This window comes from Tachyglossus aculeatus, chromosome Y4 (assembly GCF_015852505.1).
Source record: "Tachyglossus aculeatus isolate mTacAcu1 chromosome Y4, mTacAcu1.pri, whole genome shotgun sequence".
Taxonomy (NCBI): Eukaryota; Metazoa; Chordata; class Mammalia; order Monotremata; family Tachyglossidae; genus Tachyglossus; species Tachyglossus aculeatus.
The window spans coordinates 1036151-1051375 of NC_052096.1; the positions used below are offsets into that span (position 1 = coordinate 1036151).

Below are 15225 nucleotides of genomic sequence, written 5' to 3' on the forward strand. Positions count from 1 at the left end.
AGGAGGGGTAGAAGGGTCGTAAGAGGAGTGCGCATGAGCAGTACTGGCTGGGGAACTCGGGGGGCTCAGAGATGGGCCATGTAGTGTGACACTGGAGCTGGGCAGGGGGAAATCGTGAGGGCCGACATCCGGGGGCCACGCAAGCTTCACTGCTCCCCCGCAGCTGGGGAGAACGATGTGAGGGAAGGTGGCAGACAACACAGGCAGGCAGGCCAGTAAACAAGGCCTGGGCAGGGGAGGGGGTGGCCCAAAGCCCCTGTGTCTCACAGTCACTCGGGAGAACGGGGCGAGGATCAGGGACAAGGGCTCAGGGCTTTTCATGGGGCAGGTTGGGGTGGGGCTGAAGGTAACCCAGACTAGTGGAACAGGGCCAGTGTGGTGGAGCCACCCCCAGATGACAACCTGCAGACAAGAGGCTGGGACCGGGGTGGATGGGGGAACGTCATCTGTGGGGTGAAGCCAGTCTGCCCATTTCTTTGGGTGAAGCACCTCTCAGTCTCAGGGTCTCGGGCTGGGTGACAGGAGGTGTGGACTCATACAGCGAAGCACATCAGAAAGTTGCAGCCCCCAGGCCATGGATGGGTGGGTGGGTTTGTGCGTGTGTGCATGCATGTGTGTGTGTGTGTTTGGACAAGGGGGGACGGAAAGGGGCAGAAAGAGGGGCCCAGCTCAGTTGACAGGGTCTCACAGAAGCCATATCTGCACAACATAGCCAGGGGGTTGGGAGTGCCACGGGGGCACTAGGGCAAGGGTGGCCCATTGACCCCGGGGTGATAGAAGGCACAGTTGTTCTCATAGCGGCAACTTCCCTTCATCATGAAGTGACGGCAGATGGGGCGGCTGGACATGTCTGCGGAGAAACAGATCAGGGACGGTGAGCCAGGCTGGGGGGAAGGATGCAGAGTCTAGCTGAAGGGGAGGGTGCAAAGGATGGAGACAGTGAACCCAAGGGGAGATGGTGAGCCCAGTCGAAGACAGTGAGCCTGATGTGGAGAAAAGGAGAGATACTGAGCCAGTGGGCTGGGGGAGGAGAGATGGTGAACCCAGGGGAGATGCTGAGCCCCAGAAGGTGAAGGCTGGGGCAGCTGAAGGTCTAATTGCCCCTTCTTCTGCTGCCTTCCACTCCCAAGTTGGAGATCTGGGGGAGGGGGCAGGCAAACACCATAGGGGCTTCTAACCAGGGAGGGGATGGGGAAAGTCCAAGATGACTTACCTCCCCCGTGGCCGTGGCCGCTGTCGTGGCCCCGGTGACTGCTGCCATGCCCAGGTCCATCATGGCCACGATGGTCATGGGGGTGTGGGACACGGTGGTTGTGGCCGCGGTGGCCCGGTGGCCCGTGTCCATGAACATGGCCATCATGGGGTCGGTGGCCATCCCCACCCATCCCTCCACTAGGCCCTCCACGTCCATTGAGGGGGCCCCCGCCTGACCGGCCTCCTCGCCCACCCCGAAATGGAGATGGTGGTGGGGGCTCATTGCCTCCTCTTCCCCCTCGCCCCCAGTGATAGGGGCCGGGGAGCCCTCCACGTATTGGACCTCCCCACATGGGGTCCCCTGGAGTGTCCCAGAAAGGATTCCCCCCTCGTGGAGGGAGGTCAGGAGGCCCCATCAGGCGGGGTCCCACTGGCCCGCCAGGACCTCCTGGGCTTCCATGTGGACCTGCAGGGACAGACAGATGAACTGACGGATGCCAGATCAGTGACTTTGGGGAGAATCATAATCCCCCCAAGGTGCCGCCCCGCAACCTACATGGGGAGGGAGGGGAAGGGAAGAGAGCATGTCTCTGCAGTCTTTCTCCCCCTCCCCCCAGAGCTAGGCCTCTTCTTCCCTTCCATGTTGACCCACGGCCACCCCCACAGCTGGCCCTCCACCCCCAGCCTTCTGTCCTCACCTGGCATGGGCCCCCCAGGCCCAGGAAGGAAGTGCTGCATGTCCTTGGGGCCTCCGGGGCCTCCAAGCCCCGCTGGGGGGAAGCCATTGGCCATTGGTGCCGGGCCCAGAAGACTGTGGGGTACTGTTGAGGGAAGGGGGTAGGCAGAGAGAGAGGGAGAGGGAGAAGATGAGTCAGCAACTGACAAGCCTGTGGGGCCCCACCCCTTCAGCCCAGTCCTTCTGTGGGCTGGATCCCCCCATCCCTGGAATCCAGAGCAGTGCGGGGTCCTCACCTCCCCGAGGGCCCTGGGGCTGCAAGTTCCTGAGAAGCTGCTTGATCTTGTCCGAGTAGTCGGGCTCCTTTAGAAGCTCCTCAGACGGGTGGCTGTTGGGGCCGCCCTGGTGTGACGGAGTGGAGAGAGAGGAGAGAGAGAGAGAGAGAGAAAAAAAAGGAGGCCAGTTAAGGAAAGGTGGGGGCTGACCGGAAGAGGGAAAGGGGAGAGGAAGGCAGGGGGCGCCAGAAGTTGACTCACCATGATGGAGGTGAGGATCTCCTGCATGTTGATGCTGGTGGCCGCCCCCTGGCCCTGGGGGCTTTTGCTTGCACCCATGCTGCCCATCAGGTTGGCAAGCACTGGGGGCAGTTTGGAGCTGCCCACCCCACTGGGGGAATGGCCCACCCCACTGCCTTCCAGCCCCTCCCCATATGGGGCCTCGTCCACAGAGCACTCCTGACAGGAAGACAAGACACAGTGCAGGGGTCACCTATGGGTATGCCATATGTGTAAGAGCAAACACACACACAAACACATGCCTGCCCCAGGCAGGATGCCCTCCTCCTCCCACAAGTCCCACAGCACTCCCTCACCCACCCACTGACCCACAGCCCAGCCCAGCGCTCACCTCGTCCTGGGGGATGAGCTTGGGGGGGATATGTTCGTAGGTTTCAGGGTCCGGCTCATGGGGGCTGTCGGGGACACTGAGGGGAAGGCAAGACACAAGTAAGGACGGCCCCCACTCACAATCAACACACCCACGGAGGTCACCTTGCCTCCCATGTTCAATACAGGAAGCCCTTTGTGGCCAGGGATCACATCTAAACAACTCTGCTGTACTGGACTCTCCCAAGAGCTTAGTCCAGGGGCTCTTTCCAATGACTGCTGGCTCCCGGCTCTGCCACTTGTCTGCTGTGGGTCCTCTGGGCAACTTGCTTTCCTGGGCCTCAGTTTCCTCATCATCTTTAGTATTTATTGTGTTTTATGTACAGAGCACTATGTTAAGAAGTTGGGAGAGGGCAGTACAGAGTCGGTAGACACATTCCCTCACGTAAAACAGGGGATGGAAAACCAGTTCTCCCTCCCGTGAGCCCGCTGCAGGACAGGAAATGTGCCCCTCCTGAGGGACTTCTATCTCCTTTAATGCTTAGAATGGTGCTCGACACGTAGTAAGTGCTGAACAAATACCATCACTGCCATGGTTCATTTCGGATGGCTTCAGCAGGCCAACTGTCATTCAGCTGGGGAGAGTGAGTGCCCCAAGGAGCTGCCTCCCAGACATTCACTTCATCCTCGGAAATATAGAGGGACACCTTTTTGGGCCCCATCGTGGTATTCATTAAGGGCTTCCTAGGCACCAAGCACAATGCTGAGTGAGAGTATGGGGAAGAAAACTGGGAGACAGGCTTATTAGGTTGGACGTGGTCCCTGTCCCACATGGGCTTCTCAGTCCAAGGAGGGAGGGAGCCCAAGGATTTCATCCCTGTTTCCCAGGTGAGGAGATTGAGGTAGGCCCACTCACCTAGGCACACTGGTGGGGCAGGGACAGGCCGGATGCTGGGGCTCTGCCAGAAGCAGCGATGATGAATGTCCCAGAGCCTGCAGCACTCTCTCACCGGTCCCCCTCGGACCCAGCACCCCATGGACAAGAAGAACAGGGGTACCGCCGTGCTCGCTCACCCACCATGCCTGCTGACGTTGGGAATGATACCCAGTGGCAGAGAAGGGTTTGGGGGCTGTCAGCCATATCTGGCACTACCTGCCAATGGCACCACTGCTGCCACCAGAGGCTCCAACTCCTTCCGGTCCCAGGTCTCACCCCAGGGAAGCGGCCTCACCTCTCCTTGGACAGGAAGATCTCCTGCAAGATGCCCTTCTCCCGCTTGGCCTGGACGAAGCACTCCTGGCTGTTGCTGCCGGGGATGACAAGGGCCCGGGGCAGGGATAGGGGCTGCGGGCTCATCCATGGCACCTTCTCCTCCATGGCATCATGGCTCAGCCGACGGGCCGTCTCGAACGCGTGCCGGTCCTTCAGCATCTCCCGCTTGGCCGCTTCGCCGAAGTCTTTGATCTTGTTTACGTTCACTGGTCAGGGAGCGATGGGTAATCAATCAATCGTATTTACTGAGCGCTTACTTTGTGCAGAGTACTGTACTAAGCGCTTGGGAAGTACAAGTTGGCAAAATATAGAGACAGTCCCTACCCAACAGTGGGCTCACAGTCTAAAAGGGGGAGACAGAGAACAAAACCAAACATACTAACAAAATAAAATAAATAGAATAGATATGTACAAGTAAAATAAATAAATAAATAAATAGAGTAATAAATATGTACAAACATATATACATATATACAGGTGCTGTGGGGAAGGGAAGGAGGTAAGATGGGGGATGGGGAGGGGGATGAGGGGGAGAGGAAGGAAGGGGCTCAGTTTGGGAAGGCCTCCTGGAGGAGGTGAGCTCTCAGTAGGGCTTTGAAGAGTGGAAGAGAGCTAGCTTGGCTGATGGGCAGAGGGAGGGCATTCCAGGCCCGGGGGATGACGTGGGCCGGGGGTCGATGGCGGGACAGGCGAGAACGAGGTACGGTGAGGAGATTAGCGGCAGAGGAGCAGAGGGTGCGGGGTAGGCTGGAGAAGGAGAGAAGGGAGGTGAGGTAGGAGGGGGCGAGGTGATGGACAGCCTTGAAGCCCAGGGTGAGGAGTGTAAGCATCAGGGCCCCCAACCCCCCAACCCTGGGCCCCCGCTGACTCTGCTTGGGGTCCTGGGCATGCTCCCTCCTCCTTTGCCTGCAGCTTGCCCTTTGGCCCACCCCACAGCCTGCCACACCTCTCACCTCGCTCCGTCTCGTCCAGCTCGAAGTAGAAATACTCGTGCAGCTTGCCCTCTTCAGCCCACGTCACGGTCTTCCTCTTGTGGCCCTTGCGGGTGAACTGGGCTGGGCCACCAGGGCTCTCCATGAGCTTTGAGTCTGAGGCCCTTGTGTCCCTGGAGGCTGCAGAGGTGGGAGAGTGGGAGAGGGTCGGGGTGAGGCCCAGGTACCCTGGCCCCCTGCATGAACCCCCTGGATCACACCCCCTGCCCCCAAGGGCCCTGGAGTCCTGCCCTCACCTGTGTCCGTGAGCTCCAGTACCTCGATGGGTGGGACGGGGGTTCCAGGCCGCTCCAAATCCATAGGCTCTGATGCAGTCCCCGGCTCAGTGGAGGAGGGTTTGGCTGTGCTTGGCCCTGTCCTTGGTTTCGCCTCAAACAGGCTCAGCTGAGGAAGAGGCAGAGGAAGGAGGGTGAGACAGAGGTGCAAATGATAGAGTGTTGGGGGCAAAAAGCCCTGCTGGGCCCAGGACCTATGTGTCCATGGCTGGACCTCCAGTTCTCCCCGCCCTTCCCTACCACCACGGTCAACACCTTAGCCACTGTGGGTGAAAGAACCTTCTTCTTCTTCTTGATTTTGATCCCGGGGACAGGGGCCGAGTTGAGGGCATCTAGGAAACCCAAGCCCTCCACGGCTGCAAGGAGAAGGGGGAGGGAGCCCCATTAGCTCCAGGACCAGGCAGACCTTTACAAACATGGGCCCCCCACCCGCCTTCCCTAGAGGGAGTTGCGGGTGGAGGGTGGGGAGAGGAGAATGTAGAAGAGGGGGGAACGGAAGTGAGGAAGGAGACAGGACGCAGGGGACAGAGACAGAAAGGAGGAGAGAGAACACAAGTCCTCTGGGCACAGAGAGGCCCCCTCCCTCCGCCCTCCCGCCAGCCTACCCTCAGACCCTGGTCCCCACTCACGCTGTGGGGGGATGATTTTCACTTTGATCTCCTTGGTGGTGTTGGGTGTTGTGTTGAGGGGCTTGTACTTCTTTTCAGCTGGGGGTACCACAGCCCCAGGATTGGGTGATGAGCTGGAGGGAAAGGAGACAAACCGTCACCAGATAGGTTTTTTCCCCCAGGAACGACCCCCTGTCCCCAGTCCGGTCGGCTCTGGTCTCCCCCGACCTCATGAGCGGCTTTGAGGGGCTCCCTACCTCTGCCGCTTCAGGGGAATGGGTTTCAGGTTGTACTTGTCGGACACGACCACAGCGCTGACATTCTTCTTCACAGGCACCAGAGATGGTGTCTCCAGCTCCAGGCCTACAGGGGAGAGGACCCAATATGTAGCGAGCACCCACTGGCACAGAGGAAGTATACTAAGCCCTTGGGAAAGTACAAGGAGGTATGAGGTCCTCTAGATGGGAAGCTCCTTGTAGGCACAAAACCTGACTACAACTCTGTTATATGGCTCTCTCTACACAGTAACTGCTCAAATAATACCATTCACTGACTGGTCCCCCCTCGTCCATTTCCCAGAGCACCACTTCCTCACTTGGGCTTCCCCTCTCCTTTCCTGGGTGAGGGCTGGGGGTCTCAGGGTGGCACAGCTCATCTCTTTCCTGCATTCACCCATGAACTCCAGCTGATGCAGCTAACAAGCCAGACACTCTGCTGGCTTCAGGGCAGGGCTATTCCCGGGCCTGGACATCCCCGTTCCACCCATGGGCCCTGGTTTCGCTCCCTCACCGGTGGAACGGAACCTGGCATGGCTGGGGGCTGTAGTGCGCAAGCTCTTGGGTTTCTCTCTCTTCTTCTCTGGCGCCTCCTCAGGCCGCGCCTCAGCCTTGACCTCGGGAGCAGAACGCTCCGTAGGGACTGTCTGGCTCTTCCCTTCTTCCTTCCGCTTCTTCTTGTCTTTCTCTGGGGAGAGGCAAGGGGGTCTGGGCTAAAGCGAGAGAGGCCTCCAGGCACTCATGGTGCAGCCCTCCCAGGAGCCTGGGGGGATGGGGTGGAGGAGGGAGAAGAAGGGAGAGACAGGAGAGGTGGGAGGGCCAATCGGATCAGCCTGGACTTGATGGGGGCTCACCAGCAGGCTGGGTGCTGCTCTGGGACCGGATGACGGCCATCCAATCGCTGACCAGGACTGAAGCGAGTTTGCGGAGTTCTGTGGGAGGGGAGAAAGGAGTCAGGTTGTGGAACCAGGCCGGTGGGAAGTATGGCAGGAGGGAGGGCTGAGTGAAGCACAGTGGTTGAGGCTTTGCATTCGTCCCCTCACCTTCAGATTGTCCCCTGTGAGCTGTTCTGTCTTTAGGCTCACTTGACTGCCTCTTAACAGGAAAATCCCAAGTACTGCTGAGTGAGCAAACTTCCCCTAACCTGGGTGTTTGAGACTCCATCTTGTTTACATAAACAAAAGTAATTCCAACTCAGAACATGCCATGAACACTGCATATTTGTTCCAACCCCCAAGGCCACTGGAACCGGTTGATAAGAATGTTGTGTACCGATCCCGTGAACACTGCACATTTGTTCCAACTCCCAAGGCCATTGGAACCGGTTGATAAGAGTGTTGCATACCAATCCCACTATCACTGACTGTCAAGAACATCTGAATTAATAAAAGGAAAAACTAAAAAAAAATACTGCTGCCACCTGTTCTTAGAGTACACAAGTTACTATCCTAACAGGTACGGTGGTCTCCGATTGAATGTGAAGCTCGGATGTTGTACAACTGTATATAAGGAAATCCTGAATTGTGTGTCAGGTGTGGAGACGTTGCGGGGTTGGGAGTGTTAGGCTGGACAGGACCAGACTGAACCGGACCGAACCGGCTTGGGGTCAGAATCAGGATTGAGGCCCAAGAATCTTTGCGGGGCACAGGATTGGGCGGAGGCTGGGTCGGGTTTGGACAAACTACTCCAGGCCAGGCTGCAGCCTAGATGGAAGTGAAGCCTGACAGGATCTGGGGAGGCGGAGGGAGACAGGGTGTGTGCGTGTGTGTGTGTGTGTGTGTGTGTGTGTGTGTGTGTGTGTGTGTGCGTGTGTACGTACACCTCTTTGTGTGCTAGGCTGGCAGCGCGTGCCTACACGAGGCTGTGTGTCTGTACATCACTTTGTGAGAAGGTGCGTAGCTCAGTGGAAAGAGCCCGGACTTTGGAGTCAGTCAGGGGTTCAAATCCTGGCTCCCCCAATTGTCAGCTGTGTGACTTTGGGTGGGTCACTTCGCTTCTCTGGGCCTCAGTGACCTCATCTGTAAAATGGGGATTAAAACTCTAAGCCGCCCCGTGGGGCAACCTGATCACCTTGTAACCTCCCCAGTGCTTAGAACAGTACTTTGCACATAGTAAGTGCTTAATAAATGCCATTATTATTATTTTTACACGACGATGTGTGTCTGCCAGTCTGTGTGTGTCTGTTGTCTGTCTCCACCGTTCTAGACTGCGAGCCCGTTGTTGGGTAGGGACTGTCTCTATATGTTGCCGACTTGTACTTTCCAAGCGCTTAGTACTGCAGGTGCTCTGCACACAGTAAGCGCTCAATAAATATGACTGAATGAATGAATGAATGGAGTTGAGTTGGTCTTGGCTAGCAGGGCAAACTGTCTGTCAACCACCACTCCCTACTAACACTCGTAGAAATAAGCTTGTCTCTGACAGTCGTTTGAACACAACCAAGAGTCCGTGATGTTTTCTTTGACAGTGAGAAATGGGGTAGGGGGCTGATCCCATCCTGCTTTGTTTCATTCCAATTCCAGAAACAAACTCTTCCATTACCTCATGTCTCCAGTGGAGACGTTTCACCCCTTCCCTTTCCTCCCTGCCATCCTCACCTGGTCATCAAAACACCACAACACGCACGCACGCACCCCCACCCCCTGCCCCCTACCCCCACACTCCCCTCCCTACCGGAGGTTAGTGAGAGCAAGCAAGGTCAGTGTTAGGATGCTTCCTTCATCGGCCTCATCCCCTCTCTGCTTCACCCACTACAACTGCCAAGGACACTTTTTCGACTCCTCCAGGCTGGCACTCCCTGGGGATCTCACAGAGATGGTAAGCAGGAGGGAGTGGGAGCAGAAGGGGACAGAGAAAAGATGGTGGAGCTAGGGCAGCCCCGGGGAGAGGCTGAGAAGAAAGGGGAAGAGGAAGAAAAAGAGAGCAGAGAACCTCACCTTCATTCTCGCTGGACTTGCTCAGCTGTTTCACCAGCTTGGCCGTGTTATTCTGAAAGACGGCAGGGATTGGGGCAGGGGCTTTAGTGTGGGGAGTGTGTCAAGGGCCCAGACGGCCCCCCGGCTACCCCCCAGCCCCAGCCTCTGCCTCCAGCTCTCCCACACTGCCTGGCCTCCCCTCCCTTCCCTTTCCATTCCATCCAGTCCCAACCCCAAGGGGTGACCTGTTTCAGGTGGTCCACGGTGAGAGGCAGGTGCTGCAGGGTCAGCAGGATCTGCCGCAGGAGGGGGCCGTTGTTGGTGGTCTTGGAGTACGTCAGCCAGCTGTTCAGGAGCTTGTAGCCACCCACTCGAATGAACCTACAGGTGGGAGGGAGGGAGAGAGTGGAATCATGACAATGATAGTCATTGTAGACTTAGCCAACTTAGACTGGGGGGGTCTCCGTGTGGTATAGAGACACGGTCCAACCTGATGAACTTGGATCTACCCCAGGGTTTAGTACAGTGCTTGACATATTCTAAGAACTTAACAAGGAGTAATGATAGCAGTAACTGGAGTAATGATGTGCCAAGCCCTGGGCTAGATACACCAGGTCCCACATGGGGCTCCCTGTCCAAGCAGAAGGAAGAACAGCTATTGAATACCCATTCTGCAGATGAGGAAACTGAAGCCCGGGGAAGTGAAGTGACCTGCCCAAGGTCTCATAGCAGGCAAAGAGTGGAGCCAGGTCCTCTGACTCCCAGGCCTGGGCTCTTTCCAGTAGACGGTAACTGCTTCTCCTACCCCCACTGGAGGGTTTTGTGCCCAGCCTCCGGGGATCCTGCTGTCCATTCCCCCCCAGCTCCCACCCCTACACTCACTTGGTGAGGATGTCGGGCGAGCGGGTCTGTAGGACAATGTTTAGATAGGTGCAGCGGCTCACCAACTTGCGTGCCTCCTTCATTAGCCTGCAGGAGGGTGGGAGAGAAGGGGGGCTGCTAAGGTCGAAGAAGCCGCGGGGAACTTCCACTCCAGGACTTCCAACTCCTCCCAACAGTGACCCGCAGGACTGCCATGGCAGTCAGTCAATTATGATTACTGAGTGCTACTGTGTGTAGAGCACTGTATTAAGCGATTGGGAAAGTACAATATAACAATAAACAGACACACTCCTGGCATCCATTTCCTGTGGCAGCAGACCGGCAGCTTGAGCTACCAGCCCTAAGGATGGGGATGTGGGGGTCCAGTATCCCTCGGCAGCTGGGGGAGAGGAGATACCTAGCCTGGAGCAGCCAGGCCAGAGAGCCAAGTTGGGTGGTCTTGTAGCCTGGCTGGTCCCCCTGAAACGGGCCCCCCGTGCCGGACTCGCCCTGGCCCTGGCCGCTGCCTCCCATCCAGAGCCCAATAGACTGTACGCTCCCTGAGGGCGCAGCAGGGACCGTGTCTAAGGAGTAAGGACTCTGCGTCCCACCTCAGGTGCTGGGGACCAGGTTTTGTGCACGGAAGACACTCAAATACCAATATTAAATACTCTAGACTTCCACTGAGACCTACCCAAAAATTTTGGAGATGGCATCCACGCTCTTCACCTCCCCATTCCGGCCAAGGAAGCTGTCCAGCCCCTTCAGGAGGTCCTTAGGGTCAGCGGGGCTGGAGCCCATGGCGGTCAAATCTGGTGGGAGAGAAGAAAGCGGAGGTCAGATGGGTGGCTGCTGACAGGTGCACACACATTCCTCCGCCCCCGCCAGCATGTCTCGTTCTCCCAATATCACACAGGCCACAGCAGGATGCCTGCTTCCTTTCACTTCTCCAAGGGCACTTTCACCCTTATCCTGCCAGAGTTGGGGATTGGGACCCCGGACAGAATGCTTCTCCAATCAACAAAGAGAGTGGCCTAGGAAGGGAGGGAGGGAGGGAGTCCTGGACCCGACTCATCAGACCTGCCATGGCCTAATGGCCTCCTGATCCAAGGAGCCAGGCCCCGGGGCAAGTACAGCCCAAGTACCAGACTGAAGGAAAACCACTCCATTTTTTGTCCTCCTCCCCAAGCCCCTGCAAACCACATTGCAGGACTAGCGGGGACTGCACCTTGCTTACAAAGGTAGAGGGCGGTCCCAAGCCTTTGTGAGCTGGCCCCTCAGTTTGTTGTTGGGGGCTTCAGATTCCCTGGCTCAGGACAATCCACTTGTGACCCACACAGAGGGGTCAGGAGCCCCTGCAGGACCAAGTCTCCATGGCAGAACCAAGACTTGCTCTGAGCTTCTGAAGCCGGGACCTCCCACGCCAGCTCAGTCTCCACATATGGGAGGGCCGGGTGGGTACATCCCAACTCCAGAAAATCTGGTCTCGGTGACAGCAGGAGGCCACAGGCCCACTCCAGCTAAGGGCCCATTCCCCACCTTTCCCATCCCCCAGAGAATTTGTCATATGACAGACAATGCCTCAACACCAAGACCGGCCTGCAAGGCGTGAAAGGAGTGGTGAAGATGACAGGTGGTCATCCTGGGGCACTGTCCCAGGTTTGGGTTGGGCTAGGCCAAGGGGCATGGCAAGGACCCTGGGCAAGTGTCCGGGTCTGCCCAGGAAGATGCACACAGCAAGCCCTCAGGGGTTGAGGTTGTAGAGTGCCCAGCCCCAGCCTAGGGAACTGAACTCTGATGTGGCTGTCATGTGGAGGGACGGGAGGCAGAGAGGCAGAGCTGGCAAGACCAGCCTGGAGGCCAGTGGGGCAGGCCAAGGCCAGAGTGCCTTGCTCTGCTTCCAACTGGGCCAACTGAGGCAGACATGGCAGTGGTAAGGGCCAGGCCCACTGGTCCGCAATGAAGCCAACCAGACTTCATTCCCAGCAAAGCCTCTCGAGATGTAGGAAGAAGAGGAAAGCAATCAGAGAGCTCTGGGCTCCAAGGCCTACAGGGCTTGTGGGGCCTATGGGGCCTTCCTCCTTGCACACAACACCACCTATCACCACCAAGTCCCTGGGAGTTTCTTCTTACTCTTAATATGGTACTTGTTGAAGAGCTCACTAGGTGTCAAGTGCTGTACCAAATGCTGGGGGAGATACAAGACCATCATGTCCCACATGGAACTCCCAAACTAGGTAGAAAGAAGCCCCAAGTGGGACATGGACTGTGTCCCACCAGATTATCTTTTATCTACCCCAGCACTTAGCACAGTGACTGGCACATACTAAGAGCTTAAGAAATGCATTAAAAAAAATACCCTTTGTGGGGCAGAAGCCAAGGGAGCATGCCAGCAGAAGGACCCCAGTGGGAGAAGCGGTGGTGCCAGTGGCCTGCTCTGGACCTCACCTGGATCTCTGGGGGACTCAGGGATCCAGAAGTGGTGCGGGGGGAGCGCTAAAGGAGAAAAACATCTTCGAGATGGGAACTCAGTGGGGGAAGAGCTGAGTGGGGACCAAGCCAAAATCAGGGGTGCCCCAGCATATACTGCCTACCCACATCTTCCTTGGGGGAACCCATGGGGCCTGTGGATTGGAGCTGGGGACAGACCCGAGGTCCTGAGAAGTACTGCTCCAAGACAGCCTACGCCCCCACCGCCCAGCTCCCCCTCATATCTGCACAGGTATTGCTTGTGGGGGGATTAAGGAGGTGGGGTAAACAAATTTAGGACACCAGAGCAAAGCTCTTTGGCTTGCAGCCGGGGTGGCAACAGGTCCAGAGTTGGATGCAGCCGACGCCCATGACAAAAACATCACAAGGCTTCATGGCCATTCAACTGTCCTATGCCAACAGGAGAGAGGCCATATTTTCACACCTGCTGGGAACTGAGGCACCCGCAGGTTGGGAGGGAGTTGTCCCCTTGAGACCTTGCCTTTGGAGAGTGAAGAATGGAAGGTCACCTGGACCCCATTCAGCTGCCCCCCTGGGATCTTGGCCTGCCACATTGAGAGGCCACGCAGCTTACTGGGAAGAACCCGGGCCTAGAAGTCAGGGCACCAGGGTTCTCATCCCAACTCTGCTACTTGTCTGCTGCATGACCTTGGGCAACTCACTTCCCTTCACCAAGCCTCCAGTTCCTCATCTGTAAAATGGGGATTAAATCTTACTCTTACTGAAGATTATGAGTTCCATATGGTGCAGAAACAGTGTTCAACATGACTGTGCTTAGAACAGTATTTGGCACATGACTGGCACCTAACAAGTGCCATAAAAGAAAAATAACAGGAAAGGAAGTGCAGGTGTTTGCCCCACCCCACCCATCCTCGCCTGCCTCAGAATGCCCTAGTAAATCCAGCTGCAGCACGGGTTGCAAGTCAGTACAAGCCCAGAGGCTCAAGGAAAGGTGGGCCATGACCCAGCCTAGCTGCCCACTGGCACAGAGACGAGTGATACAAACAGGCCAGGGAAGATACGATTTTAGGACTGGCCCCTAGAGGTTCAGGGTAAGGGAGACTCTTGGGGTCCTGGCTGGCGGAAGCCCCCCAACTCCAGGGATCACTGCTGGACAGGGAAGATTTCCCCACCGGGAGGTGCCTGAGCAAGGCTCACACTGAGGCAATGGAAGCAGACACCCATTTGGGCAACCTGGGAGAGACAAAGGGAGGGGGCTGTGAAAAACAGACATGCAGGCATCGCCAGTAGTGGGATTTGGAACAGCCCCGGAGAGGGTGGAGGAGCGCGGAAATCACCTGGCATGTGAAGGGATTCTAAGCTCCCGAAAGGTAGGGGAGGTGTTTAGTTTTTCTGGATGACGGGCCCCCAGGCCCTCCACCCAAACTCAAGGGAAAACAAAGTTTGATGCCATGGAGGGGGAGAGACGCTGTCCAGTCCCCTGGAAAGCAGAGACCAAACCAGAATCTACCCCAAGCCCCCGCTCAGTTTGGGCCCCATCTAGACTGCTAGATGGGCAGGGAACCTGTCTACCAATTGTTGGATGGTCCTCATCCAAGTGCTTAGTACAGGTCTCTGCACCCAGCAAGCGCACAATAAATAAGGATTGACAGATTGGGAGTGATTTTCTCAGGGCGGTGCACTGCTCCTAGACCCACACAGGTGGCTCTTCTAGAGAGCTCGAGGCAGCAAGCAGCAGGTGTGCTGCTGATGGGGGGTATAGGGGTCAGGGCAGACAACCCTCTGAGGCAGAAGTGAGAGGTCAAAAGCTGCTTCCTATCATAGAGGAAGAAGACAACTCATTCCTGGACTGGCCCAGCCCCACCTTTAGGGCAGGAAGGGCTGGAGGAGGTGATTCACTGAGGATCTACTCAGAGAAACAAAGAACACAGACAAGGACCCCTACTGGAAACTAAACAAAAGATGGAGAAATACTTCAAACAGAGAATTCCAAGGCACCACCAGGCAGGCCTGCAGCCTGGCATTTAGCCCCCAGGGCTCTGTACACAGTTTTAAGTGCTCAAAAAATAACACATTGATTCAAGGGTCGCTGGTGATCTTCTAAATCCCCTTTCTCCAACCTGCCAAGACATTTAATCACAAACGACAGACCCTAAGAGAGGGACACAACCCCACTCTGACCCAAGACAGTTCAAAGGGCCAAAAGTGAGCTTGCCCAACTAACAGGATGGCGAAGAATGGATGGGAAGAGGCCCACCCAGCCCCTCCCCCTCCTGGGATCACAGGGGTCAGAGTCACTCACAGCCAATGCCAAGTCTTGCCGGCTACCCCCCTCCCCAGCCCAAGCTATTGCTAAGGGCTCAGTAGTCCTCCTCTTGGGACTGGTCCATTTCTTTAATGTTAAACTCCCAATTCCCTAAACACTGAGAGGCAGAATGTAGCAGGGGAGGGAAGAGAATCTCACCCTTTCCCCTACTCTGGCTCAGCTTCAGGTTGAAACAGGGAGGGTGGAGATGCCAACACCCAAGGGAAACTAGGTAGCCAAAAGGGGCTAACAGCACACCAACCAGGGCAGAGGGCTAGATTCTCCTTGACTAAGGTGCCCACAGTGACTCTAATGCCCCATATCCACTGACTATACTCTCTGACTCAGATCATGTAATTTTGGAGGGGATGGGGGAGATCCCAGGATCCAAGCCTGGCATTCCCCTTGCCCACCCCCACAACAGGAATGAGTCTACAAGAATGATGGCATTTGTTAAATGCTTACTATGTGCAAAGCACTGTTCCGAGCACTGGGGAGGATACAAGGTGATTAGAC

General features: G+C 56.6%; 1 protein-coding gene across 8 annotated transcripts in view; it reads right to left on the minus strand.

Annotated features, from left to right (window-relative positions):
* Nucleotides 1–15225, minus strand: part of PPP1R10 (protein phosphatase 1 regulatory subunit 10) — a 19926-nt gene continuing 4701 nt past the window's right edge. For 7 of the 8 annotated variants that reach the window (XM_038768688.1, XM_038768686.1, XM_038768691.1 and 4 more), the window contains 18 exons: nt 10648–10765; nt 9975–10061; nt 9338–9473; nt 9114–9165; nt 7032–7109; nt 6692–6865; nt 6160–6265; nt 5924–6036; nt 5550–5650; nt 5256–5403; nt 4981–5139; nt 3987–4233; nt 2777–2852; nt 2407–2604; nt 2167–2272; nt 1893–2015; nt 1214–1660; nt 1–850 (listed from right to left, as the gene is read on the minus strand). In XM_038768688.1, the coding sequence (XP_038624616.1) occupies nt 741–850; nt 1214–1660; nt 1893–2015; nt 2167–2272; nt 2407–2604; nt 2777–2852; nt 3987–4233; nt 4981–5139; nt 5256–5403; nt 5550–5650; nt 5924–6036; nt 6160–6265; nt 6692–6865; nt 7032–7109; nt 9114–9165; nt 9338–9473; nt 9975–10061; nt 10648–10754 (2568 nt within the window). In that variant the 5' untranslated portion in view covers nt 10755–10765 and the 3' untranslated portion in view covers nt 1–740. Of the gene's footprint in view, nt 851–1213; nt 1661–1892; nt 2016–2166; nt 2273–2406; nt 2605–2776; nt 2853–3986; nt 4234–4980; nt 5140–5255; nt 5404–5549; nt 5651–5923; nt 6037–6159; nt 6266–6691; nt 6866–7031; nt 7110–9113; nt 9166–9337; nt 9474–9974; nt 10062–10647; nt 10766–15225 lie in introns of those variants that run through there. The other variant, XM_038768693.1, reaches the window with a different exon arrangement.